The 20,184-nt window shown below is 48.9% G+C and overlaps 1 protein-coding gene across 2 annotated transcripts; it reads left to right on the top strand.

Annotated features, from left to right (window-relative positions):
* The first annotated feature begins 1,027 nt into the window (after positions 1-1,027).
* Oasl (2'-5'-oligoadenylate synthetase like) lies at positions 1,028-15,445 on the top strand. Of its 2 annotated transcripts, XM_038344707.1 has the most exons (6): positions 1,041-1,323; positions 5,505-5,787; positions 8,301-8,476; positions 11,323-11,564; positions 12,452-12,599; positions 14,497-15,445. In XM_038344707.1, exons 1-6 carry the CDS (start codon positions 1,126-1,128, stop codon positions 14,995-14,997), a joined length of 1,548 nt encoding a protein of 515 aa, XP_038200635.1. In that variant the 5' UTR covers positions 1,041-1,125; the 3' UTR covers positions 14,998-15,445. The 2 variants fall into 2 exon arrangements, with proteins under 2 accessions (XP_038200636.1, XP_038200635.1); XM_038344708.1 differs by lacking the exons at positions 11,323-11,564; positions 14,497-15,445 and having other exon boundaries at positions 1,028-1,323; positions 12,452-12,562.
* Positions 15,446-20,184: the final 4,739 nt, after the last annotated feature.

Below are 20,184 nucleotides of genomic sequence, written 5' to 3'. Positions count from 1 at the left end.
ACACCCTCTTCAAACTTTCCTCCAAGCTACCGTACCCTCTGATGCGGTCTCTGAGATCCATGTTAAACAGGAGTTTGCTGGCACTGCCTGCAGCCTAAACACATTCTTCTTCCTGGCCTCCTGCTAGGTCCCTGCCCCGACTCGGGGCAGCTGAGAAAGCACCACACCAGGCTCTAGGGATCTCCTCGCTAGAGTCTGCCCCGTTGCTCAGAGAGCCCTGTGGGGCATGAAGCTTTTCTTATTTTGCCTTCCTAATATGGTTTCTGCCAGTCATTTAGTAAATGTTTTGTAAGAAAACAGAAATTCTTGACCACGTATTTTCTCTACTCGGTAGTCTTACGTTTCAGCAGCACTAACTGGGTTTAGAGATAACGGCCACCTCAATGGGTTAGTCTGGGTCAGCAAGATGGCTCAGTATTTAAAGGTGCTTGCTGCCAAGTCGGATGACCTGAGTTCGATTCCTGGAACCCATGTTGTGGAAGTGGAGAACTGGCCCCTGCAGGTTGTCCTCTGACCCCCACATTTGTGCCATGGCACATACCCCTCTCCCCCTCAAAAAAACCCAAATAACTAAATATAATTTAAAATTTTAAGATTTTTTTTTTTAAAATAAAATAGGAGGGTCCAAGAGGAAGCATCTGGTAAGGCACAGGGCTTGAAAGTGTCCTTTCGATTCCAGAGGCCTCACTCCTTCCCACAACCATGAGTAGGCCCTTTCTCTTTCCAAACCATAATGGGTGCGGGCAGCTGGCCTGAGTCATCCAGACAAGGTGTCCCCAGAAGGTCAAGCTCAAGCCAATTTCAGTTTACACACGTCACAAAAGGGAAACTACAAATGTTGAGAATCGAAACTTACAGCACAAAAATTGGCCGGATGCCAGCCTTGTTAAGGTGGCCCCATCCTGCCAGCTCTGAGCTCCCGTCCCCCGGCACACCTCCAATGACAATAAATCTCCAAGAAGGGGAACCCCAACTAGCTCATTACTCCCTATTCCTCTCTTTTCCCACCCTTTTCACCACGGGATGCCAGAGGGCAGCTGGGAAGGAGCCGCCTTAAGAAAGGAGGTGTGTGCGGGGGAGTTGGCTATATAACCCTGCAGCGCGGCTTGCATTGGTGGGGCTGCCATGGCATTGGCCCAGGAGCTGTACAGCTTCCCAGCCTCCAAGTTGGACTCCTTTGTGGCTCAGCGGCTGCAGCCAACCAGAGAATGGAAAGACCAGGTGCTGGAGACTGTGAGGGTTGTGGAAGAGCTCCTGAGACAGGAGAACTTCCACGGAGAGCGCGGGCTGGCCCGGGAGGTGCAGGTGTTGAAAGTGGTCAAGGTAAGACTGACCATCCGTTCCCAGCCAAGATAGGCAAAACCCAGCGGAGCCGGGGCCTCAGCCCACAGTGCCTAGTTCACACGGACATCTCAGGATACCCCAGCTCCCTGTCTACAGCCACTGCCTTGAGCAGAGTGAGCTGGTAAAGAAGCTAATAACAGACCTCCTTCGGGGAACGCAATAGCCTAACCCTTAATGTTCTCCCATCAAGGCTTATGCTCCGTGAGGTACAATTTTTTCCCACTTTACAGATGAGTCGAGCAGAGGTGTACGAGTTATAATGGCCACACGCAATGTGAAGCCTCTCATTGGATCCTGGTGCATGATCTGTAAGATACAGTTTGGGGAGCCTGATATGAGGGGTCCACTCCTGTGATCTCAGCACTCGGGAGGTGGAAGCAAGAGGATCATGGGTAGGAAGGCAGCCTGGGTTACAAGTTTCAGATAAGGAGAAAGAGAAAGTGTGTGTGTGTGTGTGTGTGTGTGTGTGTGTGTGGTGTGTGTGTGTTTGGGAGCAACTGGTAAATGTTCAATATGGAATACATTTGGTAAGCAGACGGCTGTTTGTCAAGTCTTATAGCGCCTGCTGGGGAGGAGTCTTTCTTTTGGGGGCCTCACGTGCTGCGCTGTTTCGGAACAAAGTTCCTTGCTGCCTGTTGAGATGTAGCTCGGTGCTCAAGTGCAAACCTAGCATGTTCGAGGCTCTGGACAGACAAAAGACAGACAGACACAGAAGTGACGGGTTCTGATGTGCTGGGTGCCTGGGTGATCTTTGTATTTTTTCCTATTCGTCCATGCTTTATTTTTTTGATAACAGAAAGATTTTTATAATGGATGCTGAGGGGGCAATGTGGCTTGCTTAGGGTTTGCACAGCTGGCCTCAGAGCTGGGATTTAAATTTGAATACTCAAACTGTGCCCCAAAATTCTCACTACACTAAGAATTCCCCCCCCCCAAATCCTTCCTCTGCTGCCTCATCCACCCTCTGTGCTAGCTGGGATCACAGCTCGAGAAAGGCAGAGGTCGGCAGACCTGGAAGGGGTGGGACCTGGGTGCGATTTCCACTCCTGAGAAATCCCTGGTCCACCAGCTTAGCCAATCAGCAAGCCCCAGCACACAGTAAGAGACCTTTTGTCAAAAACCAAGATGGACAGTCTTGGGAATGTTACCCAAGGTTGACCTCTGGCCTGCACACGTAGGCATGCACACACACGCACGCACACACACACACACACACACACGCACACACGCACACACGCGCGCGCGCAACTTTGGAGAATTAGCCTCAGCAGATTGTTCATTTACACGAAGGAGACTGACACACAGAGAGGGTGGCATATCCAAACGCCACACACATCCAGACTAGAATAAGGGCTCTGGACTCCCAGCCAAAGGCTTTAACTTTTGCTCTTGGGAAGAATTTAGCAGCCCTGAGCCGCTGTGCCTTCCTTGCACCAATCCTGTCTCCAAAGCCCCAGACACCTGATTTAGAAGTGGCAGTCCGTGCCCTGTCACTACACAGACCTGGATTTGTCTCTGGGCTTTTCCTCTCACCAGCTGTGTGACTTGGACGGTGCCCTTCTGTGACTGTAGCATCCCGAACATCATCTCTCACTGCCCAGCACTGAGGCTGTAAATTCTTAGACATAAAGGTTTCATTGTGACATTTGTCTAGAACTTCTTTACTATTATTATTACTATTATTATTACTATTATTATTATGTATACAATATTCTGTCTGTATGCCTGAAGGCCAGCAGAGGGCGCCAGAACTCATTACAGATGGTTGTGAGCCACCATGTGGTTGCTGGGAATTGAACTCAGGACCTTTGGTATAGCAGGCAATGCTCCTAACCGCTGAGCCATCTCTCCAGCCCCCTTGTCTAGAACTTCTTTCTGGTCCACGGGACTTCTCTCTTGGGCAAGGCCATCCTCCAGACCACTCCCTTCCTGACAAACTTGAGAAAGCAGTGGATAGAATAAAAAGTATCTAGGAAGCGGAAGAGTCAACAAACAGTATGAGTTTTGATGGCAACAGATGTTACCGGCTAAGCCACAGTTCTCCTTCCCTAACCCACTAAATGACAGTCACACCCAAAGAGTAAGGCCCACAGAGAATGAACCTTAGACTCAAAGCCTTCATTCTCTGCATCCTTGGAATTCCCGGCGGAGGGGCGGGGTGCTGAGTTCTCCACATGACTGAATGCTCATCTAACCAATCAGGTGTGAGCAATTTCAGCAGAGGCCAATCGTGAAGTTTGCTCTAAGCTGCTCAGGAAAGAGCAAGAGCTCGGCCTGCGGAGGGATCAGGAAGGAGAGGGCGGTATAGACACAACCTTTGCCCACACTCAGCATCAAGCTGTGGTCCTTCCGCTCAGGGTAGGAATACCGAGTCTGAATGCTGGGATCAGAATAAAAATGCGGAATAAAGACTGCAGGTGTCTGATTTTCCCTCACGGGCCATCTCCATGGTGATTAGAAAAGAAAAATGCCTTCAATGGCCTTGCTGGTGCCGCATACTGGGGCTGCAGGATTTTAATTTCTGCAGTGACTCTACTGACCAGGAAAGGTAGCCACCTGGAGACTGACCCTTCCCCAGCAGTCCCAGGTCAACCAACATGGGGTGAGAAAGAGGTGAGCCAGAGAGATGGAGGGCCTTGTACGCCAGGAGGGTTCTGGGGCCTGCAGGGTGGCTCAGCATGGAAGGTGTCTACTACCAAGCCTGACAACCCAAGTGTAATCCCAGGAACCCACGTGGTGAAATGAAGGGACTAACTCCCAATAGTTGTCCTCTGACCTCCACGTGTGTGTGCACACACACTCATACACACTCATACACACGAATAAATAAAATAAATAAACGGTTCAGTCTCCTACCATTAAGAGGCGGGGCAACCAATGTCTAGGAAGTTGGGGAGTCAACTAGCTGAAAAGGAAGAGACACCGCTGCTGACATCCAGGACCCCACAGCCAGCCTTGGCATTCAGCATTTTAACTGACTTTCCCTGTGTTCTATTGATTCCCATTCATCAGCGTTTTTTCATTTCATTCATGATGGACTTTGGGCTCCTAATGATCACATAGCAGACAAATCAGGGATAAGATTCAAGGGCAGGGCTAGGCATACAGTTCTAACACAAAAGTGCTTGCCTACCATCATGGCGGCTCCCTGATTCATCCAAATATAATTTAAGGGAAGGAGGGAGCATGGATGGATGAAGCTGACTATTTCGCAGCCCGTGCAGTAGATAATTCTACAAGCTGGGAGCCCCTTATCAGATCCCTAAGGCCCAGAGTGTTTTGGGTTTAGACATCCCCCCCCAACTAAGCTTTGACCTGTTTACATAAACATAATAAGATATCTTAAGATAGGACCGAGAAGCTGAAGAGACGGCTCAGTTGCTGTTAAGAGCACTGGCTGCTCTTCCAGAGGTTCTGAGTTCAATTCCCAGCACCCACATGGTGACTCACAACCATCTGTACTGAGATCTGGTGCCCTCTTCTGGCCTGCAAGCAAATATGCAGACAGAACACTGTACACATAATAAATAAATCTTTAAAAAAAAGACAGGGAGCAGATCTACTCATAAATTCATGTTTTCATATAGCCCAAAGGCAATTATGTACAATATTTCTGGTCACATGAGATTAGGTGTGGAATTTTCTGCTCGTGGTGGCAGTTAAAATACTCTTGGATTTTGAACATTTTGGGTTTTCAGATTAGGGATACTCTGTCATTGTTCCCTTGGGGCAGGCATTTCCCTGGGTTGGACAAGACTGAGTCTCCAAAGCTGGATGGTGCAGTCAGTGGATAAGCAAGGGCTGCTATGGTGGGGGCACATCTGTCCCCATTGCCTGGGAGACTGACTCCATCAGGACGATCATGAGTCGAGGGCAGCCCAAGATACACGGCAAGTTCCAGGCCAGCTGTGGACTGCGCAGGGAGACCCTGTATCAGGAAGGAGAACATAAGGAAGCCTGGTGCTGGGTGCCAGCAGCCAGAGCTCCCGAGCACCAAATTCATCCTCCATCTGTCTGCCCCTGTGGCACGGGACGGCAGCGCTTCTCTCTAGCCCTTGTGGAAGGACTATATATTAAAGGGATCTATTGCGTGAAGGGCCCCAAGGTTGCCGGGCACATGACAGAGGGCCTTGGGAATGACAGAGTTCTGTCTTCTGCAGGTGGGCTCCTTCGGGAATGGCACAGTGCTTAGGAGTACGGCGGATGTGGAGCTGGTGGTGTTCCTGAGCTGCTTCCACAGCTTCCAGGAAGAGGCTAAGCACCACCAGGCCGCACTGAGACTGATCCAGAAAAGTATATTCTATTGCCAAGACCTAGTGGACCTTGGGCTCAGTAACCTGAGAGTGACTGAAGGAGTCCCCAGAGGTCTCATCTTCACTATCCGGACAAGGGAGACCTGGGAGCCCATTACTGTCACCATCGTGCCTGCCTACAGAGTCCTAGGTAAGGGGAACAGAAGTCCTACATGCCCAGCCTGCCAGCCTCAGGAGACTGTTACCCCCTGCGTCTGGTGGCCACAGACATTCCTCCATCCTACCCACGTCCTGGACTGGGGCTCAGCTGCCACAGTGTGCTCAAGACTCACACACTCAAAGTTGGGAAACAGAGGCACACTGAACACACGGCACACAGTGGAAAATGAGGAGCTATGCTGGGGAACCACCAGATAATATTCAGGAAAGGGCTTACCGTGGGAAGGATCAGATCAGGAACTGAGTCCTTCCTACAAGACACTTGCAGTGTCTGGACACGCACTTCATTCCCAGAAGCAGACCTGTGGCAAGGGCAGCACTAGGGGACACGCACCTCATTAGGGAATTAAAACAGAAAGGGGAAGGCACTAAATGCCTTACTCAGCCCCGAGTAACTGGCTTTCTGCCCCTGAAGAACTCAAATGATTACTGTAGAGACCTCCTCCACCTCACTCACCGCCCCATTGCTCTGCAGTGTGTACCCATTAACTGAGGGCAGCCTCAGAGCTAGGCGGCTAAGTCACCTACACCTGCTGTTTTGTCTGTGTTGGCTATCCACCAATGTTTTACTCTGAGGCCAGTGACCCCAATCTGATGTCCGTAAGCTTCATCATCCTGGGACAAAACATCCAGGACAAGCAACTTAAAAGGAGGCAAGCTGGGGCTGGGCTCACGGTGTCAGAGGCTTCAGCAACCAATCACGTGCTTCTTCCAGTTGTTTCTGGCCGACACGCCAGGAGAGCGTGGAGCAATGTATGGAAGAAGAGACTTGCTCATCTTCCAGGAAGGAGTGGTGGGAGTGGGGGGGGGGGGAGCTGTCTAGATGAGAAGTGTCTCTGTGTTCCCTTAAGAGGCAGCCCCAATGGCCTGACATCCGTCCCCTAGTCTCCACCCCTCAAAGGTTCTGCTCCCACCCTACATACAGCACCTCAGATTGACAGCTAGACCTTTAGCATGTGTGTCTTCAGGAAGACTTACTATCCAAACCAGGCCTGGAAAGATGGCTCGGTGCTTCAGGGAGATTCTAGCAGAGGACCTAGTTTATAACCATGTGGCAGCTCACAACTACCTGAACCTCCAGCTCCATAGGATCCAGCGCCCTCTTCTGACCTCCCTGAGCACCCATGCGTGTTGTGCACATACAAACTCATGAAGGCACATGTGCAGACACGTGGATATATAAAAAACACATAAATCTCCAAATCCAAACTCTAAAGAGTTTTGTATTGTGCGCCAACTCCCACTGATTACAGGATGTGCGTCATTGCTCCATTGGTGTTAGAAGTGGGATCCAGCCTCAGGAAGGAAGTCATTCACAGGGTGGCCAGCACTCGGTTCTCCCCAGTGAATAGCGGCAGATTCCAACCAATCTCCTAGAAAGAGAGCTATTGATAAAACAGACATTAAGGAAAGCTGGAAGTGTGGGGGACATCCAGGGACAACCCGAAACATGGAGAGCGCAAAGCTGGCCCTCCAGGCTGGGTGTGGTGGAGGATGTCTTTCATCCCAGCACTCAGGAGACAGGATCAGGTGGATTGCTAAGGGTTTGAGGCCGGGCCAGTCTATGTAACAAGTCACCAAAGTGAAATTTAAAGAATGAAGTGGGGTTTTTTTTTTGTTGTTTTGTTTTGTTTTTCAAGAACCTCACCAGAAAAGTTTGGTGGTGATAGTGCACGCTTTTAACCACAATGCTTGGGAGGCAGAGGCAGGCGGATCCCTGTGACTTCGAGGCCAGCCTTGTTTATAGAGTGAGTTTCAGGACAGCTAGAGCTACACAGCGAAACTCTGTCCTGGAAAAAAAAATCAGAGAGAGAAATGGGGTGTAGGGGGAGAAATGGGGTATAGGAGGAGAAATGGGGTATAGGGGAGAAATGGGGTGCGGGGGAGAAATGGGGTGTGGGGAGAGAAATGGGGTGTGGGGAGAAATGGGGTGTGGGGGGAGAAATGGGGTGTGGGGAGAAATGGGGTGTGGGGAGAAATGGGGTGTGGGGAGAAATGGGGTGTGGGGAGAAATGGGATGTAAGGGGAGAAATGGGGTGTAAGGGAGAAATGGGGTGTGGGGGAGAAATGGGGTGTAGGGGAGAAATGGGGTGTGGGTAGAAATGGGGTGTAGGGGAGAAATGGGGTGTGGGGAGAAATGGGGTGTGGGGAGAAATGGGGTGTGGGGAGAAATGGGGTGTGGGGAGAAATGGGATGTGGGGGAGAAATGGGGTGTGGGGGAGAAATGGGGTGTGGGGAGAAATGGGGTGTGGGGAGAAATGGGGTGTGGGGAGAAATGGGGTGTGGGGAGAAATGGGGTATAGGGGAGAAATGGGGTGTGGGAAGAAATGGGGTGTGGGGGAGAATATGAACCCCACTGGAAAGACCTTCACCCAAGCTCTCCAGTCTCCCTGCACACAGAATGACCAGGTCCTTCCCAAATGACTACTTGGTTTCCAAGGGCTTCCGAAATCTTCACTCGGTCTCTGTTTCCACTCTCCTCAGGGCCTTCGTGTACCAACTCTCAGCCACCCCCTGAGGTCTATGTGAATCTGATCAAGGCTAATGGGTACCCAGGAAGTTTCTCTCCATCCTTCAGCGAGCTGCAGAGAAACTTCGTGAAGCATCGGCCAACTAAACTGAAGAGCTTCCTGCGGTTGGTCAAGCACTGGTACCAGCAGGTCAGGGGCTGCCAGGTTGGGGGGCCTCAAGAGAAAACAAGGTTAGGGGAAGAATGGGAGAAAGAGTGGAAGAAAGCTAGGATGTAGCTGGCATTTTCTTTGGGCCACCAACCAGCTCCGAAATAAAGACATGGAGACTTATTATTAATTATAAATGCTCAGCCTTAGTTTAGGCTTGTCCCACCAGCTCTTTTAACTTAATTTAGCCTGTTTCTATTCATTTATGGTTTGCCTCAGGGCTTTTTACCTTTTTTTTCTTTCATTCTGTATGTCCTACTTTCCTTCTTCCTCCGTTTCTGTCTGTCTGGCCCACGGCATCTCCCTGTTGTCTGCTTTTCTTTTGAGCCTAAATTTCTCCTCCTACTTTCACCCCCTGCCTAGAAGTCCCACCTATCCCTCCTCCCTTGCTATTGGCCATTCAGCTTTTTATTAGACCAACCAGGTGCCTTAGGCAGGCAAGGTAAAACAGCAGCACATCTTTACATAATTAAACAAAGGCAGCACGTCTTTGCATAATTGAGCAAATATTCTGCAACACTGGGACATTTGCAGCCTGCAGTTACAGCCTCCTTTGGCTGACTCTGCTCCTGGGGTTTGTGAACAACAAACCCAACAAGTTCAAGACAAAGGAGAGGAGAGATTTCCTGAAATCCACTCACACTATTCTGCTTTTCGGTGATGGTTGTTTCTGAGTGTCCTGGTCATCACTGAATGAACCAGCCTTGGTAACTACACATCTGAGAAGTACCCAGCAATGTAAGAGGGTGTGTAGAGCTATCTAAACTGAGAGAGGAATCAGAAACTGCTTCACCACGCGCGCACACACACACAGACACACACACACACAGAGACATACACACACATGCACGCACGCACTCGTGTTAGCGGGAGTGGTTTTCTTGTAAAATAAAAATACACGAAGATAAAGGTGAGGCGCGATAGCACACACCTGTAACCACAGGACTCGGGAGACTGAAGCAAGAGGATCAGCCTGTACTATATAGTGAGCTCCAGGCCAGGCTGGGCTACACAGTGAGACTCTGTCTCAAAAACAGTCCATAAATTTGCTATTCTGGCATAAGGAAAAGATATTACCTGTGGATGGGTTATATTCTAATCAATGTGCTCATCTGTCATACACACATGTAGTTGGTTGTTTTGGGATTCTTTACTCTTTGGGGAGCCTGCCACCCAGCTCCCAAATAAATCATGCACATGGAGACTTATTATTTCTTTCTTTTCTTTCCTTTTTTTTTTTTTTTTTTTTTTGTTTATTTTTGGTTTTTCAAGACAGAGTTTCTCTGTAGTTTTGGAGCCTGTCCTGGAACTAGCTCTTGTTGGCCTGAAACTCACAGAGATCCGCCTGCCTCTGCCTCCCAAGTGCTGGGATTAAAGGTGTGCGCCACCACCGCCCAGTGGCTTATTATTACTTATAAGTGCCCGGCCTTAGCTTGGCTTACTTCTTGCCTGCTTTCTTAATTTAAATTATCCATCTACCTTTTACTTCTGGGTGTTTTCATTTTCTTACTTCTGTAATCTTCCTTTCACTCTTACTTCATGGCTGGCTAGGGGGTTGGGGAGGCTGGGGAACTGGGGGACTGGGGGGTTGGGGGACTGGGAAGCTGGGTGGCTGGGAGGTTGGGGGGTTGGGTGGCTGGGTGGCTGGGAGTTGGGGGGCTGGGAAGCTGGGTGGCTGGGAGGTTGGGGGCTGGGAAGCTGGGGGGCTGGGAAGCTGGGGGGCTGGGAGTTGGGGGATTGGGTGGCTGGGGACTGGGGGGTTGGGGCTGGGAAGATGGGTGGCTGGGTGGTTGGGTGGCTGGGGGTTGGGTGGTTGGGTGGCTGGGGGTTGGATGGCTGGGGATTGGGGGGTTGGGAGGCTGGCCCCTTCTTTCATCGCTTCTTGATCGCTCTTGCTTCCTTATCCCTCTTTTCCTCCTCCTATTTTCTCTGCCTGCCAGGCACGCCTATTCTTTCTGCTGCCTTGCTATTGGCCGTTCAGTTCTCTATTCAATCAATCAGGTGTTTTAGGCAGGCACAGTAACACAGCTTCACAGAGTTAAACAAATGCAACACATCTTTGCAGCATTAAGCAAGTGTTCCACAACAGAAATGAATGTAAGCCACATTAAGCTAATGTTCCACAGCACCAAGTTCAGCGAGAGAGCCTGTCTCAAAATGTGCCGAGGACAGTGACTGAGGGAGTACATCACGCTGACCTCTAGTCACCACATCATGTACATGCATTGTCACACACTTATACATGCTAAAAGGATTTCAAATTCATCTGGTGAGATGTCTCAGTGGATTAAGCATGCTTGCCACACAGCCTGGGAGCTAGAATTTAACCTGACCCCAGGAACCCACGTAAAGGTTGAAGAAAAAAACTAGCTTTACGTAACTGAGTTCTGACCTCCATACCTGCAGCACACCGTAGCATGCACACACATGCTCACGCACACACATACACGCACACACACACATTCATGCGCACACATGCACACACATACACATGCATGCACACACATCACACACATGCACACGAACACATGTACACACACGTACATACACACACGCACACAGGAAGAACAAGAGATTCAAAAATAAATTATATTCCCCTAAATTTGAACTCAAATACAATTTGAAGTCTACTAACTTAGGCCCTTAATCCTAAAATGGGAAACCAAGAACCAGAGAGGGAAAACAACTTGGCCAAGTCCCACAGTTAATAGGTAGAACTAGAATTAGACTTTGGACTTTTTGCCCCTGGACCTGATGCCCTCCTTACATTTGATCTTTACACCCCTCTCCGTCTTCCCCCCCCACCCTCCACCCCCGCCTCTCTGCAGTATGTAAGAGACAAGTGCCCCCGGGCCAACCTGCCCCCTCTCTATGCCCTGGAGCTACTGACTGTCTACGCATGGGAAGCGGGCACCCAGGAGGATGCTAACTTCAGACTGGATGAAGGGCTCGCCACTGTGATGGAGTTGCTGCAGGATTATGAGCTCATCTGCATCTACTGGACCAAGTACTACAGCCTGCAGAACCCAGTCATCGCGGACTTTGTCAGAAAGCAGCTCAAGAGAGAAAGGTACTGGGCCACAGCTCTCAGCCAAGTCTGGCAGGAAAAGCAGAGAGACTGGTGTTCGGTGTGGACTGAGATGGTCTGTGGGGCAGCTGCTCCCTCATCATCCAGCAGATGGCGGTGCTTGGAGCCGCAGGCTGGCGCTCAGGGTGTGCGGCTCACCCAGCTCACCCAGGAGCTGCTTCACGTTCTGTCACAGGGCTGGAGTCACCACTCGTGAGTCCCAAGCCCCAGGAACGAAAAGTGTCACTCTTACTTAGGGACACAGAGTCTGCCTCAGGCACTCCCCCAAGGAGTCACGGAGGCCACCAGACTTTACTTAAGCCAGGAATGTTTAGTCATTCATTGTTTGCACACAGGAGGGACATCTTAGAGGCAGCCCAGCTGTCCCTGTTGAAGCAGTAGAGTTAGAACCCTAAGAACCTTCTCTATCAACCATGAGACCTTAAGGTCTATGCCTCCATTTCTTCACTCCTAAAACAAGGATAGCAATAATAGTAAGAATAAGCCGTATAGAACCGTGGGGAGGATTAAAACAGGGTCACTTGGGTTCTGGCCCAGTGTTTCAAACGCAATCGATAAATGTTGGTGGTGTCACTGTTATCAAAGGCTGTTCAGCAAATTTGGCCACAAGCTTGTGCAGCCTCTCTTGACCTCGAGAGGCCTCCCCTGCCAGAGCAGACATCTGGTATTGCTCCAGGATGCATCCAGCAGCCCTTATCCTCTCCAAAACGTCATCATCTCCATGCCCTTGCTTGCCGGTGGTATTGTGAGGCCCTCCTTGACTGACAGCTCTGGGGGATGGAGAGATGCTCAGTGGCGGGAAAGGGTGGTGACTGAGAAGTCTCTCCCCGGTCTGGAAGGAGCCTGGGCATCCTCTCTCTGTGTTGCAGACCCATCATCCTGGACCCGGCAGACCCCACCCACAACGTGGCGGAAGGGTACAGATGGGACATAGTTTCTCAGCGGGCCAACCAGTGTCTGAAACAGGACTGTTGCTATGACAACAGGGACTCCCCGGTCCCCAGCTGGACTGTGAAGGTAATGGATTGTCCCAGGACCATGAGTGGCCTGGCAATCCAAACATTACACCTACACAGTGTTGGTTCCCCCAGCTAGGTGCGAGGCAAGAAGCCCATGACACCACTCTTCAGCCAGCTGTGAACTTGCGGTGCTCTTTGACTTTCTAAACCTTGAGGTTTGAACTTTTACATCCTCACACTCTCCCCCTACTGGACTATCAGGTTCACGTTCCCGATCACTGCTTGTGTGTGCTGAGTTCAGCTAGCTCCAGTCACTCAGCCTTCGGGAGCCAGAACTAGACTGGGGTCTGGGCTGAGAGGGAGGAGGAAGTGTGGAAGGTCAGAACCGAGGCATTTGTCTTCAAGGAATGCACACAACACCGTTAGAAGCAAGCTAAAGCAAGCTTGCACAAACCTGCAAGACAGATTCCAGAAAGAGATGAGACTCTGCAAATGGAAGGTGCTCAGACACGCTGCATGCTGGTACACCTCTGACGCAGCAAAGAGCATGCTAATCTCGCATTTACAGTTTACGAAGTGCTTGTCCAGGGGCTGTCTCCAGGGACCTTCACAGACAATTCTGTGAACAAGGTTGACATTATCACTATCTTTACTCTTTGTTACTGCAGGTACTGTTGTTTCCGTTTTTTCGGAACAAGCTGAGGCCACAGAGGGTTAGGTCAGTGAATTGAGTTCACTGTGCTAATAAGCAGCAAAACCTGCTAGCAAAGGCTCAGTTAGATCTTTAGTGAGACTCTGGAAACAGACAGTGAATGCCAGGTAGAATCACCAGGCAAGAGTCCCTGCAGGAACTTCAAGCTGGAGGTGAGCCTAAAGCACCAGATGGGATATAAATGCTGGTGAGGTGGCTCCATGGGTAAGGGGGCTTGCGGCTAAGCCTGAGGCCCAACTTCTTGAGTCCAATCCCTGGAGCCCACATGGTGGAAGAACAGAAATGACTCCTGAGAGCTGTCTGCCATCTACATGTGCGCTCTCTCTCTCTCTCTCTTTCTCTCTCTCTCTCTCTCTCTCTCTCTCTCTCTCTCTCTCACACACACACACACACTATCTATCTATCTAATCTATCTATCTATCTATCTATCTATCTATCTATCTATCATCCATCCATCCATCCATCCATCCATCCATCCATCCATCCATCTATCTTTTCAAGACACTCCAGGTTGAAGAGAAAAGAATAGGAGGGGGCTGAGCAATGTGTATGTGAGAACAAAAGGCTGCGGGTGGCAGAAACTAGAGCAGAGGCTCTAAAATAAGGCGCAGACAGAAAATGAGGGGCTGCAGCCAAATAAACCAGTGGATAGGAGGAAAAGCATATGTCTCTGGTGTTTGTTTACAAAACCAGGACTGTGTAGCCCTGACTTTTGTGGAGCTCTCTGTCTATATAGACCAGACTGGCCTCAGATTCACAGAGTTTTGCCCACCTCTGCCTCCAAAATTCCAGAATGAAAGGCTTATGCCACCACCACCCAGTTTGTGCCTCTGGGATTTTTGAAGCAGGGCTTCATTGCATATCCTAGAATTCTCTCAAACTCACAATTCCCCCCGTTCTGAGTGCTGGAGTGACACATATATGTCACCTCTTCCCCTGCCCCGCTGGGCTGTAGGATTTTTTTTTCTTGAAAGTTTTACAACCCAAGGCTTAGAGTCCTTCAAAACCCTGCTGTGCGCAACCACTTTGTTACGAGTGGGAGGAGACCCAACTTCAGGGGGCTGCAAATGCGCTCCCGGGAGATGCCCAGCGTAGAGCCTATAAACGCAGAGCGCTCCCACACATTTGCTGATGGTGACAGTGACCAGGAAGCCAGTTTTGCTATGGCGAAGAAGAATCTGCGAAGGGAATTAACAGATCATCAGACAGAAATGTGACCCTAACCTCATCTCCTCTCTTGCAGAGAGCACCAGATATCCAGGTGACCGTGGAGCAGTGGGGTCACTCCGATTTAATCCTCTGGATGAACCCTTATGAACCCATAAAGAAGCTTAAAGAGAAAATCCAACGGAGCCGGGGCTACTCGGGCCTGCAGCGCCTGTCCTTTCAGGAGCCCGGTGGCCCCCGGCAGCTCCTCGGAAGCCACTGTTCATTCGCCTACTATGGAATCTTCTCCCACATCCACATCTGCCTTCTGGACACCATCTCCCCCGAGATCCAGGTCTTTGTGAAAAACCCGGATGGTAGGAGCCACGCCTATGCCATCCACCCCCTCGAATTTGTCCTGAGCCTGAAACAGCAGATTGAAGATCGGCAGGGCCTTCAGACTCAGGAGCAGCAGCTCGAGTTCCAGGGCCATGTCTTGCAGGACTGGCTTGACTTTAAATCCTATGACATCCAAGACAGTGTCACCCTCAACCTGTCCAGGAAGAGGGAGGAGAAAGCTCCATTTGCACCCAGCTAGTTTCCTCTGTAAAGGTCTCTGGATTTTTGCTCACTCTGAGACTCAGCCTAGTCACCCCTCCTTCCAGTCCTCTGCTGGGGTGGTCCAAGTCTCAGCACCCTGCCAGGAGGGGACCAGAAAGGATGTGAAGTCGTATGCAATCAGACAATAGCCAGACACTCTGTGTGACAATGGAATTCTGGAGTCACCGCTGCAGGCCTCATGGCCACACTATCAGGGCTTGGTCAGTAGCTGGTAGTTTACTCTTAACTTGTTCAGAGGAAGCCAAAAGGCTTCTCAACCAATTACACGGACCCAGCCTCAGGTTGCCTCATCTCCAACCTCCATCAGGGCGTACCTGAACCCTTCCCTGTCCCCACCCACCTTGTGCCAGCCTCTGACTATCAAAAGCAAGGTAGGGCACCAAATCCCTTTCAAACTGAGAATAAACAGCCTTTATTTCTTCCCATTTTAGTGGTTTTTACTCATTTCTACAGATGCCTCTCAACTCTGGGGACTGATAAAGATTAAAAAAAAAAGAAGAACATGAAAAGAGGCAAAGTCTCAGAGGTTGAGGATAAGATAATGTTTTAAAAATCCTCTAAGGACGGCAGCAGACCTTTAATCCCAGCACTTGGTAAACAGAGGCAGGGATATCTCTGTGAGTTGGAGGCCAGCCTGGTCTACATTGTGAGTTCTAATCAGCCAGGGGGCTACATAGTGAGACCCTGACTCAAAGTTTACTGCCCATAGTAGTCTAGAGACAAAAACAAGCAAACCGAAAAAACCCTCATTTTCATTGTCCAAGGATGTTGTGATTGGATTTATGCCAAAGAAAGAAAGGAAGAAAGAAAGAAAGAAGGAAGGAAGGGAAGAAAGAAAGAAAGAAAGAAAGAAAGAAAGAAAGAAAGAAAGAAAGAAAGAAAGACCTATCAAAGGCTCCCTTTTGATCTGTTTTCTGGTGGACTTACCATAGCTTCAAGTCCACTTTATAACTGGTTTTCAAAACCCTCTGGGCAGTTTAACAGTAATACTCTATATATCCCTAGTTTTTCTGCCTCCAGGCCTGAAAGAGCATCTCCTTTCCAAAGGATAAACAGGCTACTCAACCATATCTTTGGGTACTTCATAGTCCAGCCCCTGGAGGTGCTTTGAAAGAGGAACGAAGAGGGCTGAGGCAGATCCACCGGTAGAGCACTCACCTGGCACCTATGAAGTCCTCAATTCAATCCCCAGTACTTCCCAAACCAGGTGTGGTGGCGAACGCCTGTAATCCCAGCACAGAGGCAGAAAAATCAAGAATTCAGTTATCCTTGACTACTGGTTTGAGGCCAGCCTGAGCTACAAGAAACCCTTTCTCAAAAAAAAAAAAAATTGCCTAGAAGAGTAAGTCCCTGTTTTTGGTGCATTTAGACTCCTATAACAGCGTAAATCCAGAGGCTTATAAAAAACAAGCTTTTGTTTCTTACTGACTAGTTCAAGATTATTGGCGCCTGGTGAGGACCTTTTGCTGGTTTATAGATGGCAGCGTCTCACTATGTCCTCATGTGGTAGAAGGAGAGAAAGGCAGCTCTGGGAGCATTAACAGCAGTGATAAAGGCTCTGTTTCCTGTCAATCATTTCCAAAGGCTCTATCTCAGGAGTTTGCAGGTGATTCAAACATTCTGATCATGGTGGTCACTTAAAAAATTTAAGACTTTTTTATTTTATTGGATGTGTGTGAGTGCTTTGCCTGCGGGTATGTATGTGCTCCACATTCGTGTCTGGTACCCTCAGAGGTTGGTGTCGGATTCCCTAGAATAGGAGTTGTGGATGGAGGGCCATGAACCAGACGGAATGCTGGGCATAGAACCCAGGTCCTCTGCAAGATCAGCAAGCACTCTGAACTGCTGAGCATCTCTCCAGCCGCTCCTTTAAAACTTTCCCACTCAAGACTGCTTTCATTTCAAAGATATTTTTTACATTATCACAGACATAGAAGTGTGTAAAATAAGCAGGCAAAATAAACACAAGAAACAAATCATGGAGAAATATACTTTAAAACAACTATTTGGGACCAGCAAGATGAAAGTCAAAGTATTTGCTGTCAAGCCTGGCAAACTGAGTTTGACCCCTGGGAACCACATAGGAGGAGAAGTGCAGAACTGATTCTCTCAAGTTGTCCTCTGACCTCACGTCTGTGCACATGCATGCACACACGCCGTGCGCTCACACACAAATAAATAAATATAAAACAAATCTTTTTTAAAGTTATTTGAAGCCAGGTGGTGCATACCTTTAATCCAAGCACTTGGAAAGCAGAGGCAGGGAGATCTCTGGGAGTTCAAAGTCAGTCTGGTCTACAGAGTGAGCTCCAGCACAGACACCAAAGCTGTCTCAAAAAAAAAAAAAAACAAACAAATAAATAAATAAGCTATTTGGAGTGCATATAATTTTGCCACTGATTAAAGACTGAAGCAAGCAGGTGTAATTACAAGCATATGCTTGTAATCCTAATGAGGGAAGCAGAAACAGGAGGGGCAATGTAAGTTCAAGGCCAGCCTGGTCTACATAGCACATTCCAGGCTAGCCAGGGATGTGTACATCCATCTCAAAAGGGGTAAAGTGCTTAGCATTGCAATGATCTGAGTTCCATGCCCTAAACCCACATTATAAAAGCCAGGCATGGTGATGCACACTTGTAATCCCACTCCGGGGAAGGAGTCAGGCAAATCCCTAGGACTTGTTGGCTAGCAGACCAGCTTACTCAATGAGTTTAAAGCCAGTGAATGACCTTCACTTAACAAAAACATGGGAGACAGCACCTAAGGAAAAATATTCAAGGTTGACCTCTGAACTCCACACTCATGCCCACCTATGTGCACATGCATCTACATACACATAAACATGCATAAATGCACACACATGAAAAAACACAAAAACAATTCTGCACGCTAATGAGATGGATATGTTTGCTCACTTTTATATAAATCTTTCTTAAACATTTGATACTGAGGGACACTGTTATAGAATATTATTTTAAGATGTCTTACATTTGCTTATGCTGTTTAACATTTGTTCAATGCTGCAAAGATGTGTTGCATTTGTTTAATTCTGCGAAGCTGGATTACTGTGCCTGTCTAAACCACCAGATGGTCTAACAAGGAGCTGAATGGCCAATAGGCAGGAGAAGGATAGGCGGGGCTGGCAGGCAGAGAGAATAAATAGGAGAAAGGGAGAGAGGAGGGAGGAGCAAGAGAACAAGGAGAGGAGGAAACTGGGGGCCAGCTCCCCAGCTCCCCAGCTCCCCAGCTCCCCAGCCCCCCAGCCCCCAGCTCTCCAGCTCCCCAGCTCCTCAGCCGCCCAGCTCTCCAACCATCCATTACGTCCCCAAGTTTCCCAGCACCCCAGCCACCCAACCCCCAGCTCCCCAGTTATCCACCCAGCCCTCCAGTTCCCCAGCTCCCCAGCCATCCACCCAGCCCCCCAGTTCCCCAGCCCCCCAGTTCCCCAGCTCCCCAACTACACAGCCAGCCACGAAGTAAGAGTGAAAGGAAGGTTGAAAGGAAAAAACCCAGAGGCCTTTTCAAGAGAGAATAAGCCTCCGGGTGTGGATATATTTGGGAGCTGGGTGGCAGGCCCCCGTCCCCAAAGTCAAAAGAGTAAAACAACCAACAACAGGACACAGAACTTCTTCAATGTTTGTCAGAGCAGATCAATATTTTGGTTCTATAACCATCAATGTTGAGAATGCCTCTTCTCAGAAATACACTACAAAATAGCAGGCACATGTTTAAGGCCGTTTCAGAAGTTGTTGGAAACGCTGCCCTAAACCCAGCACAAAAGTCAACCATTTTTTCCTAATGAAACCCAAGTTAGCAACTTTTACAGCAAGTATTCTTTCTACTAGAAAACAATTCAGAGATGCACTAACTTGATATGTGCTACGGAATGACAGTAAAAAAGGAAGCATTCTTTCTTTGCTGCAGCTGAACTGCTGTGCTTCCTAAGAGCAGAAAGCTATGTACAGTAAGAACCCTGCAGTTCATGGCTGGCAAGCAAAGCCAAGGACTTCCAGCCTCCACTGGTGTCCTGTGGTGTGAAGACACATCCCGTACAGTGTGCAAATCACGTGGTCAGCGCTGCACTTAGGTTATGCAAGCGCCAGGAACATCACAGGTTCTCATCACACGCTTGATTTTGAAATGCACAGTCAGAAATCTTTACTATTGCCAAATTTCTCACGACCTTCCACATTCAGTTCCCCACAATTAAGATGCTGGGGGTGGGCCCCAAATGGCAGTATTCCCCCACCCACCTTGAGACTCAGCTTATGTGCAGGGTCACAGAGGGAGTTCAAAAAAGCAAACAGGCTCTCAAGTGCTAGTCTGCAGCTATCTTATGGACTATAGACTATGCTGGAACTGGCAAGGCCTCAGCTATTCCAAGAGTCATTCTGGCCCGATTTGTAAGACCCTGAAAACCTATAGTTAACAATCTTCCTAAGGTCAAATATGAACTTTAAAAGGTGGTTAGTTGCCTTCCTGATCTCATCAAATTGTAAATAAATTCATTTTTTTTTCTTAAAAAGAACTAATTTTGCTATGTTGCTTCTGTCATCACCTTCTTGTTTGACTGCACTCATAGACCAGGCTGGCCTCAAACTCACAGAGCTCCTCCTGCCTCTGCCTCTGCCTCTGCCTCTGCCTCTGCCTCTGCCTGAGTGTTGGGATTAAAGGTGTGAGTCACCACCGCCAGGCTGACTTCAGAATATTATTGTTCCCTATGTATATCTCTCATTTTCACCCATCCAGTTAAGACTGGAAGCCAGGCACGGGGTGCGTGTAACGCCAGACCACAGAAGGATGAACCAAAAGGTTTGAAAATTCCAGGCCAGCCTCTACACAGCAAGCCCCTGTATCAAAACAAAACAAAAATAAATAAATAAATCAAGAATTCAAGAAACATAGGGGGGTTAAATGGGAGGAGGTAGGGAATAAAAGAAAATAAAGGCTAAGGAAAAGAAAAGAAAAAAAGAAAAAAAGGAAAAAGGGGTTGGAAGACCATTCTAGAGCTCATCTATCAGGACCGTGCACGGCCAATGGTGTTCTGTGAACTACAATCCCCATGATGCTCTGAGCGTTCCTTGTGCTTCTCGTGGATCATGTGGAAGGGAAGGGCAAATCAAAAAACGGACGCTTTTCCCACAGTTCTTTGCGGCATCTCAAG

The sequence above is a fragment of the Arvicola amphibius genome, chromosome 10 (assembly GCF_903992535.2).
Source record: "Arvicola amphibius chromosome 10, mArvAmp1.2, whole genome shotgun sequence".
Classification (NCBI taxonomy): domain Eukaryota; kingdom Metazoa; phylum Chordata; class Mammalia; order Rodentia; family Cricetidae; genus Arvicola; species Arvicola amphibius.
The sequence above is the reverse complement of the archived record's forward strand: the minus strand, read 5'-3'. Positions and strand labels throughout refer to the sequence as shown.